The 24,155-nt window shown below is 38.7% G+C and overlaps 1 protein-coding gene across 4 annotated transcripts; it reads left to right on the top strand.

Moving 5' to 3' along the window:
- On the top strand, positions 1–23,227 carry cradd (CASP2 and RIPK1 domain containing adaptor with death domain). Of its 4 annotated transcripts, XR_006400521.1 has the most exons (4): positions 14–229; positions 1,568–1,778; positions 6,061–6,829; positions 23,215–23,227. XR_006400521.1 is itself a non-coding variant. In XM_044343139.1 (3 exons), exons 1-3 carry the CDS (start codon positions 83–85, stop codon positions 6,354–6,356), a joined length of 639 nt encoding a protein of 212 aa, XP_044199074.1. In that variant the 5' UTR covers positions 1–82; the 3' UTR covers positions 6,357–6,873. The 4 variants fall into 4 exon arrangements, 3 of the variants coding, with proteins under 3 accessions (XP_044199074.1, XP_044199073.1, XP_044199075.1); XM_044343139.1 differs by lacking the exon at positions 23,215–23,227 and having other exon boundaries at positions 1–229; positions 1,568–1,763; positions 6,061–6,873; XM_044343138.1 differs by lacking the exon at positions 23,215–23,227 and having other exon boundaries at positions 6,061–6,873.
- The last annotated feature ends 928 nt before the right edge of the window (positions 23,228–24,155 follow it).

Here is a 24,155-nt window from a genome sequence, read left to right as displayed (position 1 = left end):
TATAAACAATTATTATTATTTCCAGTTTACAGGATCCAGAAATGTCAGAGTAAACTGGGACTCTCTTTGACACTGTTAGTTAATGTGTGACTCCAAAACATTTCTCAGAAAAGGTTTTCTTTTGCCTTCAGGGGACCAAACAGGCTTTTTTTTTCTTATAGAGGCTTCAGAGAAGAGGAAGAAGATCTCCGTTGAAAAATCTTCCACTTTTAGATTTGCTCATTCACTGGTAAATAGTAACTTGGGATAACAGAAAATATGGGCTTTTAGGAAAAGTTTGGGTGTTCTAGTAAATTCGGCATATATGTGATCCACCAAGTAGCTCTTTATTTCATAAAAATGTGTATTTTATCACCGGCTCACGTTGTTTGGTAGTTTCTACTCGGAGCAGCAGAAGCAGGAGGCTGCCAGCACCAAACCTCAAGTTTTGTTTTAGTTCTTGTAAGAATTGTTGCTTGTTGGATTCTGTTTATTCTTAACTGAATATTAGTGTAATTATCTGATAAATGCAGCTGTGTTAATGTCTATTTAACTGAGTTTGCACCAACAGATGTTTTCTACTGAATGACCGCTGCACAGACCTCCATTAATAAAAACGTCAGTTTTGCGGCCACCTTGTTGATAGTCAACTAGAAACACGTAGTGGAACTTAAAAGATAAGCTTTTTTAAACATATGTAGATATTCTGGTGAATTCGGCATATATTTTATTCACCAAAATGCAGTTAATTTCATGCAAAGGTTAAGTTTAGCATCGTTAATGACGTTTCTGCAAACCCCGGAAAGACAGTTATAGAAACAAGAGGTGGTCAGTACGAGACATTTAAATTATTTTTCATGTAAGAAGTGTTGCTTACTTTAATAAATTTATGCCGAATTGATTGTGAGTCGAAAGAAACCAAATACTTCTTATTGATACATTTGAGCCAAACTCCGTTTAAAAATCTAAATATTTTAGAAATCCTCATTAATCGACTAAATATAAAGAGACCACAGAACTTTAAATATGAGTTTCTGGAATAATTTCGAGTCACTTTGTTAATTCGGGATATGTTTGATCCCACAAAAGCACTTTATTAAACAAAAACATTCATTTTCTTAGTGAGTTACGCTGTTTGCTAGCTACCGGTCACCGCGGTAGAAACTAGATGTAGTCGGTAAAAACGTTAAGATTTTTTAATAAATGATGTATCCTGGTGTATCAACTGTATGCCGAATTGAAGAGTGGTTCATAATCAATCTATAGATTAAATTTCTTTCTAATTATTGAGGAATATTACAAAAATAGAAGATTTAGAGGGCTCTCATGACATGGTTAGCGTTAGCCAAACTTGGTTCCACTTGTGTGTTTCCAGTCGGACACAATAACGAACAACGATCACAACACAATAACACGAATAACTGTGTCGGTAACAGCAGATGTTGAGATAATGAATATGATTTAAAGTATTAACGGATAATAGTTTGTTAAAATGGAGCCGGCACACAAAGAGCTGCTGCGGAGACACCAGCTGGAGCTGTCCGGGCAGCTGCTGGTCAGCGACACTATCGTTCCGTTTCTGTACCAGGAGAACATTTTAACGGACGCTCAGGTGCAGGAGATCGAGTCCCAGCCGACCGACAGACAGAAAACCCTGAAACTGCTGCAGCTGCTGCCGGGCCGCGGACCCCGGGCCTTCCCCGCCCTGCTGCGGGCCCTGGACGACTTCAGCTGGGTCAGAGACAAGCTGGTGCTGGAGCTGCAGGACGCACCTGGAGCCACAGGTGAGACAGCAGCAGGTGAGATCTGAAGGAAGTATTCACACCCTCTACTTCAGTAAAAATACTAATACAGCGATGTCAAAAAAATACTCCTTTACAAGTAAAAGTCCTGCAGGAGAAATCCTACCACAGTAAAAGTACGTAAGTATTATGAGGTTAGTTAAAGTATTGCAGTGGTTTGGTCCGTCAGACTGATATATTATTACATACATCAGTCATTCAAGGGTTTTTCTTTATTTTTACTGTTTATAGAACAAAACTGAAGACATCAGAACTATTAAACAACACGTATGGAATCATGTAATAACAATGTTTACATTGATCACAGCTCTATACTGTTGATAATGTCTGAAGCAGCTTCATGATGTCGACACCTGGATGGTTTCCAGTTAACAGATAAACCTCGTTAAAGGTTAACTGGAGGAATTTCTTCCCTTCTTCTGCCGAGTTAATGTTGGTACGCAGCGAACAGCTCTGTTCCACCGCTGCAGTAATCCAGATTATAACAAGAACTGCTCAGATAAGAAACAACGTCCATCATTACTTGAAGACATGAAGGTTCGAGTGGCGTCGCAAAAAACCATCAAACGCTGTGATGAAACTGGTCCTCACATGAGGACTGAACCAGGAAAGGACGAGACTTTGTGAATCAGGCCTTCATGGTCGAACTGAGGAAGACCATTAAGAAGAAGAGAAACACCAGGAAGCACATTAGACCAGTAGAAACCTGGACTTTGGTCTGATGAGTCCAAAGGAAAAGCAGCTCAGCAGATGTTTGAAACTCCTTTAAGAACAACAGTCGACCTCATGAAGCTGGTTGTGATGGAGACAAACAGTGTTGAGGAATCTAAAATATGAAACATGTTTTGGTTTGTTGAACACCTTTCTGTTTGCTGCATGAATCCGTATGTGTTGTTTCATAGTTTTGACGTCTTCAGAAAACAGTAAAAATACAGAAAAACCCTCAAATGAGAAGTTGTGACCAAACTTCAAATGAAAATACTCAACTAAAGTACAAGTTTGTACTTCACTACAGAAGTGAATGTTCATAGTTGCTGCATGTTAACAGAAGAATCTCTCAGCTTTGTTGAGGTGTGTTAAGTTTTTTTCTGCACACAGAGAGCCAGAGGAGCTTTAGCAGCTTTATCTGGATCAGCAGCATGTGATGAAATGTGCAAACATCCGGCTCTGCAGCTTTAATAAGGAGAGGCTGCAGCTGCCAGGATTCCTGGAAAGCAGGGAGGCCCGTGCTGGAAAACAAGCGCCCCCCCCCCCCCCTCCCCTCTGTGTGGAGATATGTCATCATGCCTCCAAACATGGCAGCGCTGACACACCTGCAGCTCCAAAAATACCTGGAAAAGACGAGCGGCGGCTGAACTCCAGCTGACAGCGAGTCTCGTTACTGATTGTCGGAGTTGTGACATCAGAGCTGCAGGAGCTGCTTCCAGGAACCGTCATCAGCTCACTCTTATTTATCTTACATAAACCCGAGCTTTCTGCACCGCACACAGACTTCTCCTCAACACGTCCTCCGCTCTGCGTTGAGTCCTGAAATCTTTCCCTCTTAAACAAACAAAACCAATCAGCTCCTTCCAAGAATCTTTCACTGTTCTCGGTTCCAGCGCAGCGACTATTCGTCTTGTTTCAAGAGTTTCTGAGAACTTTCCTGAAAGTTGGGAAGCGCTTCTGAGAATCGTGACGCTTCACCGCTGCTAAACTTTTATGATCCTTGTAGAGTTTAAAGCTGCCTGCGAGGAGTCTGAACCTCCACAAACAACAACAGAGTCAACCAGTTCAGTAAATAAAGAATATAATAATAATAATAATAATAATAATAATAATAATAATAATAGATCTTTAGTGATTTATTATACTGTAAATCTGCTGCTGCCAATAAAGAACATTTGCAGTTTCTTTTGTTTTAATGATATTTTTGATGATGTTTTATGATTCAGTGTTGTTATAACATTATATAATTACTGTATTACAGCAGCGTAACGCCGCCAACATGACAACAATCAGTTTTTCTCAGCTTCTTGTTATGACCAGAAGGTTTTCCTGTTAAAACAAAGATGTTTTCTTGTTCTAACATATTTTACTGACGGTGGTCGTTGAACAGATTCAACAGAACCAACGAGACGAATCAGGACACGTAAAAGAAGCTCAAACATGTAAAAATAAAATACAACAAAACAGAGACAGTTTGTTTTCACTGTAAAAACCGTAGAAATGTTTACTTCATAGTCTGTTTCCTTATTGATTTAAATGTAGAAAAATGAGACCAAACTTCATAGAAACTCCTTGATAATTATAATAAACCATTATGAAGTAGTGAGACGATATCATTGAATAACATCAGCAGCATAAATGATGAAAGTTTCTGATATTAAGAACTGAAACAATCAGTCGAACCAACTATTCTGATAACAAATTGTCTGATTCCAGCTGGTTAAATGTGAATATTTTCTGGTAAACTGAAGATCTTTGGACATGTGAGGTCGTCAAACAGCTGATGGACGAACTGCTGTCCGTGTAACCGTGTTGTTTTGGCTCAGTAATCGTAGCGTGAAGCTGTTATTCAGCCAGTTTTGACCGAAGCGTGAGCGTCCTCGTGCTGCGGGACGGATTTCATCAGACTAACCACACATGGAGGTTACGAGCGGTGAGAAACCTGGTTACACTTCCTGTGTAACAGTGACCTAAAAGAAAACACACAGATTGCAACATGTGTTGACAGAAGACGAGCTGAGAGTAGTTTCTCTGTTGTTTTTTTGTTGATGCTGTCGTCCAATGAATGAACACCAAACAGCACAACCCCCGCTGGCTTTCTATGAAATACTCAGAACTAAAGAGACGACGTCAGAACAAACAGTTTATTATTCAGTGTGATGAATAGAAACACAGAACTCAGGAGTTAAGATGAATGTCCAGATCTGTATATAAAAGACATAACAATAATAATCCTGAAATGAAGCCTGTGTTATAAGTTCTCTTGTCTTTGCTGCTCTTTCACTGGTTTAAAGATATAATATGTAACATTTCTGCATTAAAATGTCTCAAAACAACTTGACTTATGTTATATATGTTGTTGAGTTATCATCCCAAATGTTTCCAACAATGTTCAAACCAAAGAAATCCATCATTTAGTCACCTGTCAGGCATCAGAGAGTAGCAGAGATGCAGACATCAGCGTTGTGCTCGTCTGCCAGAAACGGTCATAAATCGACTTTTATTCAGTTTGAAGCCACGTTATACGATAAACCTTTAAGATCTTGGTTGTTTTTAACTGAATCTTTTAACCAGATGAAGGATTTTAGTCATCGGACGTCTGGATCTTAAGTTATCAGAGAAACAAGCTGAGCAAACGTTAGCAGCAGCTCGGCTAACGAGCAACATCGCAGAAACATGAAACTGTTTTATTCAGTGTTTTTACTGGTTTTAATCTGTTTGTTTTGGAGAAGAGGAGATAAAACCTCCTGAACAATGAACAGAAGGAACCAGGAGAAGCTGGTTGTTAAACAACGAAGACAACAACTCCCATGATGCCTCTTGCTACTTCACAACATCTCTCATCGTCTTTTGTTATTGTTTTGATTGAGACGCCTTAACGGCTGAAATTACATATAGCGCATTAACTTCTTAACTTCTCACCTGGCTGCTGTGTGACATCACTGGTGGGCGTGGTTACAGGTGAAGCAGACTGACCTCTGACCTCACTGGACTACAGCAGAAACACACTGAGACTGTCAACCAGACACTGATATGAAATTAGTCTCGAATGTCAGAATTTAGAGATAAAAAACAAAAATTTAGGATTAAAACCTGAATTTTGAGATAAAAGTCTGGATTATGAGAATAAAGTCCAAATTTCACAAAAGGTTGTGAATCAGAGATTTAATTAGGAATTTTGAGATATAAGTCATAACGTTTGAGATTAAAGTCGTAACTTTGAAGTAAAAACTGAGAAATGTTTGAGATAAATGTCCAAATTTTATGATAAATCTGAGATCAATGTCTGATTTTTGAGAAAGTCGTAATTCTGACAGTAATTTAAGATCAAACAAGTGAGAATTTTCAGAATAAAAGCAGGAATTTTGAGTTGAAAGTCTGGATTTTGAGATTGAAGTCGTAACTTTGAGAGAAAAGTAAAAGCAAATTTCTGAGATAAATGTCCAAATTTTGAGAAAGTCGTAATTCTGATATTTGAAAATTTTCAAAATAAAAGTAGGAATTTTGAGAGAGTTCAGCTCAGAGCTCCGAGACTGTGAGATGAATGTTTTTCTCTCTCTGGTCTCGGCAGACGTGTGGCGTCCTCCTGACTCGGTGCTGCAGAGGGTTCCTTCGGACCGGGAGTTGTCCCGGCTGGCGTCTCGGTTGGGTTCGGAGTGGGAGGCGGTGCTGTTGGATCTGGGTCTGTCGGCGGAGGCGTTGTTTCGCTGTCGGGCCGATCACTCGCTCAGCTCTCACGGAGCGACGCTGGCCGCTCTGCTGCAGTGGAGACGAGCCGAAGGGAAGAAAGCGTCGGTGCAGAGACTCCTGCAGAGTCTGCAGGCCGCGGACGTCCATCCGTCCGTCCTGCAGGACGTCCTGCTGTGATCCACGTTTACACAGACTGACGCACAAAGATCACATACAAGACATTAAATAACCTCCAGCTCTGAAACTCCTGCAGCTCCGCGTCCTGCTGCGTGTTTTTACTGAAGAGCAGCGTTGTCATGTGATCCGCTGTTACTATAAAGATATTGATTATAGCTGCAGACTAACACACAATCAGATCTTTCAGGCTCATTCCTGTTATTTAAAGTTCAACTGTTCCTCAAAAATAATCTGCTTTTTTAAATGTTTTACTTAAATATCTCAACAACTGCTGGACGGACCAACACAGTAAACATGATGAACATGATTAAATGTCAGGAAGTTGATCAGTGATGTCGTTCAGAGCTTCACAGTAACGACAAACATCATAAACATGAAGATAAAATGAGGCAGCACATGTAGAAATGATCACAGGAAGTCAGTTTAATCTCCAGCTGGTATCATCCTCACATGTCTGGTGAAACATCAGAAATGTCTTTATAAATGTTTCACATTAAATGATTCTGTATGAAAACAAGTTTTTCTTCTTTGTGTGTTTTTTACTGCAGACGGAGACCTGGAAGCTTTCTGACTGTTTTTCTCTCTTGTTGCAGAGCAGATGTTTCTGCAGCTGTGTGATGCTGCTGCTCCGTTTCTCAACCATTATAACCATTACAACCATTATTATAACCATTATAACCAGAAAACTTATGACGAAAGTTTTCTGGTTATAATGACATAATAGTTGAAGCTTTGATTGCGACAAAACTCCCCAGAGCCGATTCTTCCTCTGACAGAGTAGCAACATGAACATCCTTCACCTACTATAACCATTATAACCATTATTATAACCATTATAACCATTATTATAACTATTATAACCATTACAACCATTACAACCATTATTATAACCATTATAACATTATTATAACCATTACAACCATTATTATAACTATTATAACCATTACAACCATTACAACCATTATTATAACCATTATAACATTATTATAACCATTATAACATTATTATAACCATTATAACCATTATTATAACCATTACAACCATTACAACCATTATTATAACCATTATAACATTATTACAACCATTACAACCATTATTATAACTATTATAACCATTACAACCATTACAACCATTATTATAACCATTATAACCATTATTATAACTATTATAACCATTACAACCATTACAACCATTATTATAACCATTATAACCATTATAACCATTACAACCATTACAACCATTATTATAACCATTACAACCATTATTATAACTATTATAACCATTACAACCATTACAACCATTATTATAACCATTACAACCATTATTATAACCATTATAACCATTACAACCATTATTATAACTATTATAACCATTACAACCATTACAACCATTATTATAACCATTATAACATTATTATAACTATTATAACATTATTATAACATTACAACCATTATTATAACCATTACAACCATTATTATAACCATTATAACCATTATTATAACCATTATAACCATTATAACCATTATTATAACCATTACAACCATTATTATAACTATTATAACCATTACAACCATTACAACCATTATTATAACCATTATAACATTATTATAACCATTACAACCATTATTATAACCATTACAACCATTATTATAACCATTATAACCATTATTATAACCATCATAACCATTATAACCATTACAACCATTATTATAACCATTACAACCATTATAACCATTATAACCATTATTACATCCTCATAATGTGTCTCAGTATAACAAGAAAAACAACTTATATTAAGACGAGCTGCTTATATAAACAGCTGTGGTGTTTTCTGCTTATATTGAGAGTAAATATTGATTACATCATATTATGGAAACATTATTTGTTGTTGTTCGTGAACGTTTGAATGAATCGATCAAGTCTGACTTTGTTTTAGATCAAACACAGAAAGAAAAGCTGCTGAAAACAACTCAGATGTTTGTTATCAGCATGAAGCATCGACTATTATGAGAAAACATCATTATAACAAGAAAAGTATTTATTTATAAAGTATTTCTTGTTATGAGGAGAAACTTTATTTCCAGTTAAACAAAGATATTTTTCAGTCTCACTAGAATTATAAAAGTTTATTTTTCTACAGTTTTCTGTCATTAAATGAAACAACAATGAATTAATTAATGTTGAAAATAATCTGCAGGTTTATTATGAAGCAGGAAGAATACAGAATTTAATGGAGTGAATATAAAACTTGTTTTCAAACGTGTGAAAGCAAAAAGACAAAAGAAGAAATGAAACAACAACAACAACACGTCACCATGGAGACGAATCCATGATGAGTCATCGTTAGTTTAGTTAGTTTTGTGTTTTTTTTTCTGGTTTGTTTTTATTGATCAAATCATCATTTTGAAGAGATTAAACATCCTGAATGTTTGAAACATCAGAACAAGCTTCGCTGTGATTTCCTCTGTTTTTATTTTCATTTCCTTCTTCCTGTGTTTGAACCTCCACATGTTCCTTCTTGTTCTCAGACTTCAGCTTCTGTCTGAGACGACTTCTTTTTTTTTTTTGTTTTTTGTTGTTTTTTGTTTTTTTTTATCCCACATTTTTTCCTGGAAGTTGACCTGAATTACACGATTAAAGTCTGTCAGTGAAACACCTTCAAGGAGCTCTTTGTGTCTGGAAACCAGAAAAACCCTCAGAAAACACAACAATGGCTGCTCTCACCATACTTCATTAATTCCTCAACAGCCTGCAGAGGATCGGCTTTCTGAGTGTGTGTGTGTGTGTGTGTGTGTGTGTGTGTGTGTGTGTGTGTGTGTGTGTGTGTGTTTAAGGTGGACTGACGAGATAAAAAAACCTCCAGTTTGAGCGCGTTTGTCTAAAAATATGCTCTAAAACAACCATTTAAACCTAAAATCACATTATTATCTGCACTAAAGTGACTTTTTCTTTGTTGTAAAGTTTGTAAAAGTCCAAATTAAACTAAATTAAATTAAACTTTACATGTCGTTGCTCCTCAGTTTCGCTCTTTAAACTTCTCTTGTGGGTAAATTAGTGAGTAAATTGAGTGTTTTTGAGTAAAAACATGCAGATAAAGTTTGTCGGTGTGCGTGACTGGAAGCGGCAGCGTGGTCGTCCTCATGTGAGTCCTGTGAGTTTCTCAGAAAGCTGTGAACACTGAGGTTTATATCCTCGCTCCTTCCAAGAAACTCTGGAAATATTTGAAGGCTGCTGCTGCCGACGGCCTGCAGAGACTTTTTATTGTTCGACTGCAGGAACACTGACACAGTTCAACACACTCAGCTCTTAAACTCCTCAAAGTTTCTTTAAGTGTAAAAAGAATCAGATAAAAATAAAACTGTTTTATGATCCGAGACTTCATCTTTCTGTCTTCTTGTCTTTTCTTTTTCTTGTTCAAAGTTATTTTTTTTGTGGAGTTTTTCTTTCTCCGAGTGTCGGATAATGTTGGAAAAATACCAACAAATGATTGTTTCCATTTTTTAGTGACACTTGACTTTAATCCCCCATATTGATCATCAATAATCAATGTATAAACAGTTAATAGATGGTTTATAACACACTATAATGTAGTTGTAAGCAGATGATGTGTTTTTAATGGATTTGTCTAGAAATTTTCTATATTTTTCTTATTGTCGACAAATATCATGTTTGGATTTGAACATTAATAGTGAAGCATCAGTGTTAGAGCAGCATGTTACTGTTGTAGCTGCTGGAGGTGGAGCTAGTTTACACTACTTTATATACAGTTAGCTAGTTTAGTCCAGTGGTTCCCAACCTAGGGGTGGGGCCCTCCAAAGGGTCAGCAGATAAATCTGAGGGGTGGTGAGATGATTAATGGGAGAGGAAAGAAGAAAAAACAAAGTTCTGATACACAAATCTGTTTTCAGTTTTTGGACTTTTTCTCTAATCTTTGATTTTTGCTGAAATATTGGATCATTTGAACATTTATTGAAATGAAAGCATGTGAGAAGTTTAGAGGGAAAAATCACTATTTGGTGGAGCTGTTAACAACTCATAGACATGTGAAATGTGACCCCGACTACACACTGCTTTTTGTAAGACGTCAAAAGACAAAAAGGTTGGAAACCACTGGTTTCATCTTTAACAATGTGTTGTATTTTAAAAGCTTGTTATATTATCCATTGTGTCAAATCTTCATCTGAAAAGTAACTAAAGCTGTCAAATAAATGTAGTGGAGTAGAAAGTACAATATTTCCCTCTGACATGTAGAAAGTAGCATTACATGGAGATACTCAAGTAAAGTACAAGTACCTCACAACTGTACTTAAATACAGTAGTTGAGTAAATGTAGTCAGTTCCTCTCCAGCACTGGTCAGCAGTGAGTTACCAGCAGGTGTTTAAGGTCTGATCAGAGTTGGTTGCTGTTCTCTCCAGACTCCAAACTAAAGGACACTGAGCCTCGACTGAACTTTGGAACTGTCTCCTATTGGATTTAAGATCTGTGGACGCCTTTAAAAAGCAGCTCAACACCTGTTCAGACTTACCTTTGAGTAGTAGACTTCTATTGATCTATTTCTATTTTATTTACTGTTCTTATATTGTGTCTCCATTATCTTTTTATCTTCATCTTTCATTGAGAAGCACTTTGTGACGTCTGACCTAGAAAAGTGCTATATATATATATATATATATATATATATATATATATATATATATATATATATATATATATATATATATATATATATATATATATATATTTAAAGAAAAACAGGCAACTAAATAAAACCTCTGAATGGTGATTAACCTTTAATGCTACTGAAAGTGTTATGACTGATATTAGTATTATTATTACTGTAGCATTAAGCTGCACAACCTGTTATGCAGGTAGGAACCTTTGTGTTATGTATGTTGCCTGGAGGACAATAATAGACTGAGGAAGTGAAACCAAACAGATGTTTGGAGAAATAAACTCTGATCAGATCTTCACTCAGAACTATTAATGATTTCTATTTTTCCAGTTTTACAGGTTTATCAGACATGTATGGAAGATTTAAAATATCTAAATGAAAACAAATCAAAGAAATAAATACATTGAAATACAGTACATATTGTTATATGTGTTTATATGTTTTATGTATGTATTATATTTTATATGTATTCTAAAATGATGTATGGATTTATTTATTATTATTGTCATAATGAAAAGAAAATCACTGGTTAAATGACAGTTATTTAGACATTACTTTTTAATTTCTATTAAATAATCATTTTTATTTAATAAAGCTGCCCTGCGCCTCCTCATGAACACTGACAGCAGTTGTGTATTTAGTGTTTGCAGGTCTTTGCTGCTCTCTGCTGGACAACAATGAAACATCTTAAATCTCTTCACTTTGTTTTCTGTCGTAGTTTGATTTTCATGTGGCATTAAAACTCATGTCCCAATGAAAAATAATTCATTCAGTTTAATTAAACTAAAGAAAGCATATTAATTGTCCTTTTAATATGTTTTATTCAATTATTAAGACTGTACATACCTACCTAAAAAGGAAATACATGTTATAATGTTTATTGTCTTCCATAGTAGTGCAGTACAGGAGATGTAGAGAGCAGTTGAGTGTTAATACCACATTACTATTAATGTTCAAAGTCTCTGAATCTCCCGGTGCTACGTGCTGTGTGCACAATCATTAGGCAAACTGTATTACTCAGTATTAATTTGTATTTGTTGAATAAATACAATGCTCTCAGTCAATCCCAAATGTTATTGAATCTCAAACCTGAATGTTTACCAAGGGAAAAGTGAGTCTTGCCTTTCTTAAGGGGAATATAATAATGTGCACAATTATTAGGCAACTAAATTACAGAAAGAAGTTTTCCCAACTTACTTGTTTATTCTCAATTCTTAGAGTAACAAATAAGTAAAATAAAATGACAATTAAATAACATTTTTGGCCTTTCAAAAATATTCAATAACCAATGTAGCCACCGTTCTTTTCAGTAACTGCCATGAGCTCTCCATCCAGGGAGTCTGGCGGTTTTTTTTTGAAGCAGCGACTGCAGCCTCTCAAATGCTGTTCAAAGAGGAGTACTGTCTTCCCTCACTGTAGATCTCACGTTTGAGAAGGACACACACGTTCTCAATAGGATTTAAGTCAGGTGAGGTGCTGGCTAGCCAAGCAGTGGAGTGCTTGGGTTCGTGCGATGGAGCATCATCCTAATCTGCTGATTATTTTTCTGATTAATTGTTTAGTTGATTAAACTGTGTCAGAAAAATATGAAATCACAGTGTTGATGTCTTCAAACGTTGGTTACTTTGTTCTTTTCCTGGTTTCTGCGTCCTCACAGTGATGAAAATAGAGAGAAGTCACAGATAAGAACCACACAGAAGTTTATCTGAAGTCTGTTTGTTGGTTTTAAACGCACAATATGTAATTTCAGCCGCTAGGCGTCTCAATCAAAACAATAACAAAAGACGGAGTGTGATGACGGTGTGAAGCAGCAAGGGATCATGGGAGTTGTTGTCTTCGTCGTTAAATAAGCAGCTTCAGCGGGATAGGATTACTCCAGTGTTCATCATTCAGGATGTTTTTACCCGCAGAGGTCTCCTCCTCTCCAGAACAAACAGACCCGGAGATTACAGGTAAAAACACTGAATAAAGCTGTTTCACCTAAAAAATCAGTGTTTCTCCGACGATGTTTGGCGACCACCGGACTTCCTGGAGGGGCTGTTAGCCGAGCTGCTGCTAACGTTTGTCCAGTTTATTTCTCTGATAACTTAAGATCCAGACGTCCAACGACTAAAATCCTTCTTCCGGCTAAAAGATATAGTTAAAAACCACCTAAATTTATCATGAAAATGTGTCTTAAAACTGAATAAAAGTCCATTTATAACAGTTTGTGTGGAACAACCACAACACCGATGTATTATCTTGTATGTGTGTAAGTTACTCTTTGGTAGAAGCCATTGTAGCGGACAAACACAGTGCCGCCGTATGCATCTGGTGCGTGTTTACTCTTTGGTAGAGGAGGTATGACGCCATCGACAGGCGACCAAATGAAACGGTCCGTTACTTTGATTAATTTACAGATTTTTCTGGGTTTGAAAACTGTTGGAAACATTTGGGATAATGTAAGTACACAACTCAACAACATATATAACATAGGTCTAGTTGTTTTTAGACATTTTAATGTGGAATAATTACATATTAGAGCTTTAAACCAGAGTCAAAGTTTATCTTTGTGATGGCTGGAAAACACACATGGTTGTTTTTAAAGTCATTTAAACTAATAAGAAGTTACTAAGTTGAGTGGAAGGACTGGGTTTATTATGCAGTGTATGTGTGTGTGTCTCCAGTGTAACTGGTTTACCTCTCAGACTCCAGAAGATGAACACTCAGAAAAAACATCCAGTGAGCTGCAGTTCTGCTGACGGAGATGCCTCGTTGATGAGAGAGATCTGAGGGGAATAGCCAGACTGGTTGGAGCTGACAGAAAGGCTTCACTAACTCAGATAACCTCTTTACAACTGAAAAGCAGAAAAGCATCTCAGAATGCACAACACGTGGAACCTTGAGGCAGACGCTACAACAGCAGAAGACCGCAGCGGGTTCCACTCCAGTCAGCCAACAACAGAAATCTGAGGCTGCAGTGGGCTCAGGCTCACCAAAACTGGACAGCTGTTGACTGGAAAAACGTAGCCTGGTCTGATGAATCTCAGGCAGAATTTGGCATCAACAGCATGAAACCATGGACCCAACCTGCCTTGTGTCAACAGTCCAGGTTGCTGGTGCTGCTGTAATGGTGTGGGGAATGTTTTCTTGGCTCACTTTGGACCCCTTAATACCAATCAATCATGGTTTGAATGTCACAGCCTATCTGAGTATTGTTGCTGACCATGTGGCCACAATTTACCATCTTCTAACGGCTACTTCCAGCATGATAATGCACCAAGTCACAAAGCTTAAGTGTCTTAAACTGGTTTCATGAACATGACAATGACTCCAGTGTACTTCAGTGGCCTCCCCAGTCACCAGATCTGAACCCAGTAGAGCAGCTTTGGGATGTGGTAGAACAGGAGATTCGCAGCATGAATGTGCAGCTGACAAATCTGCAGAAGTGATGTGATGCAATCATGTCGACATGGACCAGAATCTCAAAGGAATGTTTCCAACATCTGGTGGAATCCTGCAACCAAGAATTGAGGTTGTTTTGGGAGCAAAGGGAGGCCCTGCCCAGTATTAGTGTGGTGTTCCTAATAAAGTGCTCGCTGAGTGTATATTCCTTCATTCACAGTTATACAGGAAGTACTTATTAATAATTAATCAATTATCAGCTCGTCCCTGATTTGTAATTTCCTTTTTCTTTAGTAACTTAATATTTCATGTAACTTATTGTGAAATATTAAAAACACAACCGTTAGCAGCTCTACTCTGGATGATATTTCATGTGTTAGTGAATGAAATATTGATTGTGGTTGTAATGTATTCTTGTGGACAGCAGCAGGTAGTTTGTTGGTTTGGACAGCAGGTGGTGCTGCTGCATCAACAGTGTGTTTTAGTCTCACAGGGAGACAAGCTGGGCTCAAACCTGTGACATGGACACAACTCCAATAAATCTACATAAATATCAGCTGTGAAACAGGAAGCTTTGACATTTTATGAACCTCTTCTAATCCAGTTTCCACCTTATATTTCCCCTTCAGTAGCTTTAAGGTTGTAAAACTGCTGCAGCAGCTGGATTAGATTCAGTGTTGAAGTAAAACATCAAACCATCATCTTTGTTTTCTTTATTTCCACTGATCCATTTACTCAAGTACTGTACTTTACTACAATCATCAGATACTTGTACTTTGCCTGAGTACACACATTTTAATAATACTTTATACTTATAAATACATACTTAAATAAATAAATACTTTTTACTCCACTACATTTAATTTACTTAATTTTACTTTTAAGATTTAGATTTTACAAATGCAGGACTTTAAAGTAATAATGGTGAGGATTTTCATTAAATAAATGTCTGTTTAGTCACTGTAATGGCAATTTTCATTTTTTGATGTCCTTTCTTTTCCTGTTTTTCCAGTTTACCATTACTACACAGGTAGGTTAAGTTAGGAGTGATCTTACGCAGATTCAAGAACAGATTTTCCAGTCCGTTGGCTGCCGTTTAGTTTGTTGTTTTATTGAAGTCTTTGTACATGTCATGAACATACCGGGTTTCTATCCTGCCAGCTGTAGTGTGCGTCTGTTCCCGATCTGGTAAGAACTGTATGTGCTCCCCCTGCCTGTGCCTCCCATTTCCTGTCACCTATGCCCCTAGATATACAACCCTGTGCATCTAATGACCACCACCCAGTGTCCAAAATAATACTGCAAGTTATAACTAAACAAATGACATGCCAACAATCAACATAAATGGCTCCTACAGTCACTATCTATCGCTGAATGAGGTAACACAATGGTGACTGAGCCTTTGGCCCACTGATGAAAGCTCTTGTGTTTGCATTATTATGATTATTACAAACTGGATGTTGGTGGTGAAAAAAATTCAAAGGTGGCACACAGTTATTAGATGTTTTCCATCATCATATTTAAACTGTACTTAAATACAGTAGTTGAGTAAATGTAGTCAGTTCCTCTCCAGCACTGGTCAGCAGTGAGTTACCAGCAGGTGTTTAATGTCTGATCAGAGTTGGTTGCTGTTCTCTCCAGACTCCAAACTAAAGGACACTGAGCCTTTGACTGAACTTTGGAACTGTCTCCTATTGGATTTAAGATCTGTGGACGCCTTTAAAAAGCAGCTCAACACCTGTTCAGACTTACCTTTGAGTAGTAGAGTTCTATTGATCTATTTCTATTTTATTTTTCTATATTGTGTCTCCATTTTCTTTTTGTCTTCATCTTTCATTGTGAAGCACTTTGTGACATCTAACCTTGAAAGGTGCTTTATAAATAAACTTTAATTACTTAAATTATTAAATGTCATGTAATAAAAATCAAATGTGCTGTCTAGTCAAACATTTAGGTGGTTGCTCTGTATTTCTAAAATCCAGTTGAGACATCTAAGTCAAACATTTAAGAAGTAAGAGCCTTACAAGCCTTACAGAATGTGATGAATAAATTAAAATATTAAAATACATTACATGGATTCATTTCAACCTAAGAATTCATAAATATATGTACATCAGAGGCTTTTATAGACACAGGAAATAACTTTAAACTTAGTAGTAAGAGGTAAGAAAATGTTTATAAAACATGGATTCATGGACAGAAATCTCTGTGTTATCAGGTTTTCAGTTTCATTTTAAACCAGAGAGAATTTCCAGTAAATGCAGAGGAAGCAGACTGAAATCAGCCCTTCAAATAAAGGAGCACATCAACTATGTTTAATGTAGACTTAATAAACTGATGTTATTATACATTGTTGGCTTTGAGGGCTGTTATATTTCTTTCTTTTCTTCTATTGACTGGTGAAAATACCATGGCTTTGATGATGCATACAGACCTCCAAGATGTATGTGTTAGTTGATGTGACTGTATATATATGTTAAAGCAATAAGCCCCAAGAAGCTGTGGTATACAGGAGCAGAGTGCCTAACAACGGACCTTAGCTGTTCCAAAATCACAGCCTCTTGGGGCTTATTGTTTTTATAAAACAGATAATACATATACCTGGCAAAGTTTCATAGAATAAACACATAGCAACAAAAAAATAATAATTTATTGATAACAAATAATCATTTTTCCGCCAAGCAATGTAGTTCTTCAGCGACATTTGGCAGAATGGTTGCCAAGCAACACACAGACACAGTGAAAAGCATGCTTAAAGATGGGGTGATTATTAACATTTATCTGAATATTGCCATTAATTATGCAATTGTTGAAGTGGTGTTCAGTTATGTTAGCACTTTTATTTGCTGGTACAGGGTTGTTTGACTCTGGACAGGTGTGTTTTATTTGCACAGTGCCGGAAGCAAGGATATTGCTCCAGCATCTTCTCTAGTTGTAGTTTTAGAGCCAGTAAGATTACAGATACAATTCACATTTATGCCCCGTCACTGACATGACTTCTCCTGCCTCTAGATCAGCATCAGAGAGTTTCTGTGGTGCTTTGCAAGCAGTGGAAACACGGAGCCAAGAATGTTCACCCCCATGGGCTCACTAGTATACCTAACATTAGGAGAAAGAAAAAAAATATTTTTAAAGAAGGAGCTAGATGCATTTTAACAGCAGTAAAAAGGTTTTAAAACCTTTGAAAACCATCTTAAAAAGTATGAAAACAACAGAAAATACTGGAGCTTTTGTCGTCTGTGTGATAAAGTCTCAGATGATTTGAGTTGCATTTACCATGCAGGTCTTGAACAGTTGCACTGGTGAGAAGGCATGAGATGAAATAATCATTAAATCCATATCTGTATAATTGACATGTTTATATGAACAAAGGATCAGATGAGGACTGTACATGTGATGTGAAAGGTTGCACGTAGTGATGAACCCACAGTAAATTATTAGCAGACTCTGCAGTTCCCCTCAGCTCCAATCAGCCTTTTACACTGTTTGAACTCATTGTTTTAGTTTCAGTGTTCAGGTATTATAACCTTAATATGGTCACTTTCAGTGTTAGAACAATAATAATAATAATAATAATAATAATGATATTTTGTTTATCTTTCTACATCTTAAGGACTCTGTGCTGAATTCTCTTTCTGCTTCTCCTCTTTCAGTGAGGTTGTTTTTTTCTGTATTTTGGGAAGTTTACTTTTTTCAGTTGTCTCTGTCCAGGAACCAGCAGTGTAAAATCAACCCAGTCTACAAACCTGCAATACTGTACTATTGTGTGAGTTTTAAACAGTTCTCAGTTAAAAGTCCTGCTGCAAAAACAAAAATGAAAGTAAGGAAGTGTTAGAAATGTTTTCACATCAGCTGCTGGTTTCTAGCTGTGTGAGGCAGGGTGTGGCTTCAGTTCATTACTGATAAAGACAGAGTTTCTCTCATGTTACTGTTGAATTGGACCTATGAGCCGGCACTACATCCAGTTGAACCAGTTTGAAAGAGAACGAACACATAAAGGAAACTTTAATCACAATAAATGAAAAAAACATACACAGCATTTTGTTCTTAAACTATGTGTCTATATATTTATAATTCTTTATGAAGTTTATAGACTTATAAACAAAGTTCGGGAACCAAAGACCACGCCTTGTACGCATCCCATTTCCGCACCACAGGGTATTTAGACACACCACATCTGCTCCTCTCCCCTTTGTCTCAGCTTGCAAGTACCCTGTGACACATCAGCATCTAAACTTAAAACTTTCTTACTCACATCATGGACCTCGAACGGCAATGGATTCTATTCCTATCATATCCTCTTCACCTCCCAAGCCGCCGGTCGCCTCCAACAGTTCAACCAGGGCACGTACTGGGGAACGCTGGACCACGAGCTCTACTGCCGAGTTTTTGCAGCTCGCGATTCTCTGCACTGCGAAATGTGCGGCGCCCCTTCCCATCCCGCTGCAGCATGCACCCTCTCCGTCTCACGCCTCGGTAACAGACAAGCGAAGCCCAGCCATGCCATACCACTTGCCATTGGCGGCTCCCCCACCATCCATCACCCCCAAACCTGCCGTAGATCACCCGTCCATCCTCGGCCCCCTCCCCAAAGGCACGGACAGGAGAGGGAGACCTGTCCTCTACCAGGGAGGACGGATGCAACAAAGCAACAGCTGTAGTCAGCCCAATCGGAGTGGCAACCAGGAAGTACTCTGGGGAAAAAGAGGCTCATCATCGACCTCTCGTCCCCCCACGGTTCCACTGTTCCAAGCATTAACAGCCTGATTCCCAGCTTGGACTTTTCCATGCAATACGCCACCATAGACCACGCCATTTCCCTCATCCGCCTCGCGGGCCAAAGAGCATGGTTGTCCAAGGTGGACATCACAAGTGCTTTCAAAGTCCTCCCCATCCACCCCGACTACTGGCACCTCTTTGGGGTCTCCTGGAAGGGCGCATACTATTTTGCCGTGCGTCTAACCTTCGGCAGCAAGAGCAGCCCAAAAATCTTCGACTCATTGTCCGAAGCCCTCTGCTGGATTCTTTCCAACAATTATAAACTCCCGTATGTCATCCACCTACTTGATGACTTCCTCACGGTCACGCCACCGCCACCGTCTTCGCCCCCGTCATATGGTCTCACCACAATGACTTCCGCATTCACCGATCTCGGCGTTCCCCTGTCTCCAGAAAAAACAGAAGGCCCAAGCACATCCCTGGAATTCCTCGGCATCACCCTCAACTCCATTACACTCCAAGCATCTCTGCCTACTGAGAAGCTCCACTGCATTTCTCTACTCATTCAAAACTTTCTCATGGCCAACACATACACCAAACGTCAATTACTCTCTCTGCTGGGCCATTTCAACTACGCCACCCGCATCATCCCTCAGGGCCGATCTTTCTTGTCACACCTTCTCTCTATAGCTACAACTGGTCACCATTTCACGGGACAACATCATCAACAACGTCGCCCCTCGAACACTATCTTCATACCTCACCGGCTGGAATTCCTTTAAAGCCTTTCACGTCTCCCACGGACTCCCATTCCCTTCACTGGACATTCTTACCCTCTCCTGCTTCATTACATTCTCCCACACTCAGCTCAAGATCAAGTCTTCCACCATATAGACTTACCTCAGTGGAGTCAATTTCTTTGTTAAATTGATTTCCGGAGCACCATGCCCAGCCTTGTCCCACTCTCATATTAATATGTTAATTAAAGGTCTCCGCAAGGCGGAACCGCACCCCACACCAAAACGTTCTCCCCTCACGTTGGACCTTCTGGCCCGATGCATTCACACACTATGCACAGGCTACATGTCTCCCCACATAGACAAAGCCCTGGAGTCCATGTTTTTACTAGCCTTTTTCGGCTTCCTACGCTGCTCAGAAATCACAGCTCCCTCCCACTCCTTTGATCCATCACTACACGCCACATTGTCCGACATCTCTTTCCACTCTTCAGACACACACATCTACCACCTCAAACGCAGCAAGACCAACCAGTCGGGTCAACCTCAACCCATCTACCTTTTCCGCCTAGATTCATACATAAGTCCTTACAAACCCATCCACAAGTACATCAATACAAGACTAGCCAACCGAGCTTCCCCTCAAGACCCTCTGTTCATCACAGAAACGGGAAGGGTAGCAACACTTTTTTGGTTCCATCACCACATGCGCTCAGTACTTGCCAGATCCGGAATATCCCCAGACCAGTTCTCAGGACACTCATTCCGCATTGGAGCCGCTTCCACCACCTCTAGACAAGGTATTCCCGACAACATCATCAAAATCCTCAGCCGTTGGTCATCCCCTGCCTATCATACCTACATCCATCACGACCTGGATAACATAAAGAAATCCCATTCTCACCTCTCTGGTTGAAGTCTCTTTGGGGGTCTCGTACAGATGCCGGATCATCAAGACAGCACCCCCACCCTGAGTCTCGACTCCCTTGTTCCCACTTACCTCCCCGACGTCGACGCCTCTCCTCCTTTCATCTATCGCTCTCCTATCCACTCCCTCCTTCCCTTCTTTCCCGCCTGCTCTTCGTTCTCCCCATCCCTCGACCCTCATCCCCTCGACCCCTACCCCCTCACCCCCGCATCCTCACACCCCCGACCCTCTCCCTCCCCCCATCCATCCTTCCCTCTCCAACCATCCCTCTAACTATCCTTCCTCTTTTTCACCCTGCTCTTCCATCACACTCCCAATAAACCATTAAATCCATACTCTAGAAGGAGTGGTCTTGGTTAGTGAACTTTCTTTATGCAGAGTGTGTAACACTCCTTTAACCTGCTTCCTCTCCCTCACACTGGTATCTGCTGATGTTTTGTATAAGTGGGACATTTTTCCATGTTTTCTTCCCGTCGCTACATTATGTGTCTGTCAGTTTTCTTGGTGGCTGATTGATCAATTGATTGATTGGCTATGAAATGAGTGATGTTGGTGATGTTGCTGTAAATGTGATTCACATTCAGTCTGTCTACACCTCAGTGTTATCTTTGTGACTAAACCAAAAACATGAATTTTTTTCTCATTGTTTTATCAGAGCACTTAAAAAACAACATGGAGCCTCCATCGTGTGTTTTAGCAGAGAGCTGTTAAGTAATGAAAGTTTTTAAATGAGTTCAAAGCTCCATTTAATGAATGTAGTTTCAGTTAAATTATATTATGAGCTGTTTGTTGTGTGAGGTTTTTGTAATTATTGTTACTGAAAACTTATTGGGTTTTATTTGTCTGAGCTTTTTGCTGATAATTTTCTGGACCTGTTAAATTCATATATAGAGCGAGTAGAGTAAACTCAGTCACTAACAAGTACTGTTGGTTCAAAAACATAAAACAAGGTTTGTGACATGTAAGATGAGTATTTTCATTGATGTTTCTGCCTTGATTGATAGTTGATAGGCTAATGTAGATAACATGGAGGTTAAAGGGTTTTACACATCATAGTGTGTTTGCAGGTGTTGGAGAGCACAAGTTGGGGCGCCTTGGTGGTCTGATGGTTAAGGCTCATAAAACATAAACAAAACGACCATGGTTCAACTCCCAGCTGTGGGACTCTTATTGCATGTCATACTCCTGTCTCTCTCTCCGTGCATTGAGTTAGAAAGAAGTGAGTTTAGCAGATCTCTGTAGCTCCTCATCTCTGCTGGAGGCAGCAGCTCCAGGCTACATTAGTCTCTACTAGCATGACACACCTGAATCTGTACAATGGACTAAATCGAGTTGCTTTGCATTGTGGAGTTGTGTTGCATTGTGGGTAATGTAGGCACCAGGTTTTGACAGAAAAGAAGAACGTGAAATAAAAAATATCTCTGGTTATGCTGCATTGATTTAGATCCTGTTTTTTAAACTATTATTGATCTTATCTGATGTAGGCTGGGGTGGTATCTATTTTTTCATACTTTTATAACCTCCTGACATTTCACCATGGTACCGTTTATGACAGTATTTGTGCTAAAAAAAAAAAACAAACAAACATCAAAGCTGAGCTGCTGGTGAGTCATTGTAGCGTGTATGAAACTGTCTGGTCTAATGCTGTGTGTTTAATATGCAATTAACCTTCTTAGAAGCGTCTTGCAGGGTTTAAATACTTATGGCCTATAGAATAATGAATAGATGAAGCATAGATAGATTCAGCATAACTTGCTGGAGGACCTGATGACACCTGTTGCCACAGCAGATACCAACACATCAGCAGGCTGAACGGTGATGATGTGCAGGTGGTGGCAGTACTGGTTGTCATAGTAGAAACCTCATTTAATTACTGATGTTTTGGTTACAATAGAAACCTACAACCAAGACTGTTATATATATTAACACTGATCATAAATAGATTTGTTTTTTTTCTTTGTGTTTATGTATACTGAGGTGAGGAATTGGACAGGTAGTCTGATAGTTGTTGCTGTCAGAAGAACATTGGTGATGCAGCCTGAGTGTTACAGTATTATGATCATTATTTCACTGTCAGAGGGTCTAGTTTAGTCTCCCTGTGGACTGTAGGTGCAGATTTATCTGTTTGACTTCATCTGATGACACAGAAAATAACAGTTTTTAGCACAATGAGGAGTCTTCATGTCTGTTTGTTTGTATCTAACAGCAAGAAAACAGGCAGAAAACTTTTCACAAAGCTCTTAAATTAAATTCACTGCTCACACTTTAAACTGTAAGTGATTCTAGACACACACACTCACACACACACACACACACACACACACACACTCACACACACAAACACACACACACACACACACATATACACACACACACACACACACACACACACACGTGACTTCCAGTAAAGAAGGGAGGAACACAGGAAGTGAAAGTATTCAGTCAGACTCCATTTTAAAGTCAACAGAGCAGAAGGAGGAAAACAGTCTGAGGCAGGGTGAGTGTTAATATTAGAGCTGTAAATAATGATTACTGTCATTATTGATCAATCTGCTGATTATTTTTCTGATTAATTGTTTAGTTGATAAAACTGTGTCAGAAAAATATGAAATCACAGCGTTGACGTCTTCAAACGTTGTTTCCTTTGTTGGTTTCCTGGTTTCTGCGTCCTCACAGTGATGAAAATAGAGAGAAGTCACAGTTAAGAAGCACACAGATGTTTATCTGAAGTCTGTTTGTTGGATTTAAATCAGAGTCAAAGTTTATCTTTGTGATGGCTGGAAAACACACATGGTTGTAGTTAAATTCATGTAAACTAAGAAGCTACTAGCTAGTTATGGCCGGCGGGCTTCCGTAGACCACGGCTGCGGGAACACCACGTTGATGTGTTCCTGCTTGATGTCCTCGCCTGCTATTATTATTATTAGTCATATTTCTGTTATTATCATCGTTGTTGTTGTTGTTTTTATGCTTCTCTGTGTCTCTCTCCCTCTTACTTTCTCTCTCAACCCAACCGGTTGTCAAGTGCTGCTGGAGGTTTCTTCCTGTTAAAGGGGAGTTTTTCCTGCTGCTGCTCATGGAGGAATGTTGGGTCTCTGTAAAATAAAGAGTACAGTCTAGACCTGCTCCATGTGAACAGAGCTGTTGTGATTTGGCGCTATATAAATTTGAATTGAATTGAATAAGCTGAGAGGAAGGACTGGGTTTATTATACTGTGTATGTGTGTGTGTCTCCAGTGTTGCTGGTTTACCTCTCAGACTCCAGAAGATGAAGGATTTGGAGGAAGATGAGGACGGAGCAGAGTCTCTGATATCCAGCTGTCTGTCTATGAAGAGTGACCGGTCTTAAGAAGAACCT

Source organism: Thunnus albacares, chromosome 23 (assembly GCF_914725855.1).
Source record: "Thunnus albacares chromosome 23, fThuAlb1.1, whole genome shotgun sequence".
Taxonomy (NCBI): Eukaryota; Metazoa; Chordata; class Actinopteri; order Scombriformes; family Scombridae; genus Thunnus; species Thunnus albacares.
The sequence above is the reverse complement of the archived record's forward strand: the minus strand, read 5'-3'. Positions and strand labels throughout refer to the sequence as shown.

Bases quoted from the DNA above. Each gene is read 5' to 3' on its own strand.
- cradd (XM_044343138.1), top strand. From the start codon at position 83: ATGTGTGACTCCAAAACATTTCTCAGAAAAGGTTTTCTTTTGCCTTCA. The intron at 230-1,567 runs GTAAATAGTAAC...TTTCTGTACCAG, and splicing joins TTAGATTTGCTCATTCACTG to GAGAACATTTTAACGGACGC. The intron at 1,779-6,060 runs GTGAGATCTGAA...TGGTCTCGGCAG, and splicing joins CACAGGTGAGACAGCAGCAG to ACGTGTGGCGTCCTCCTGAC.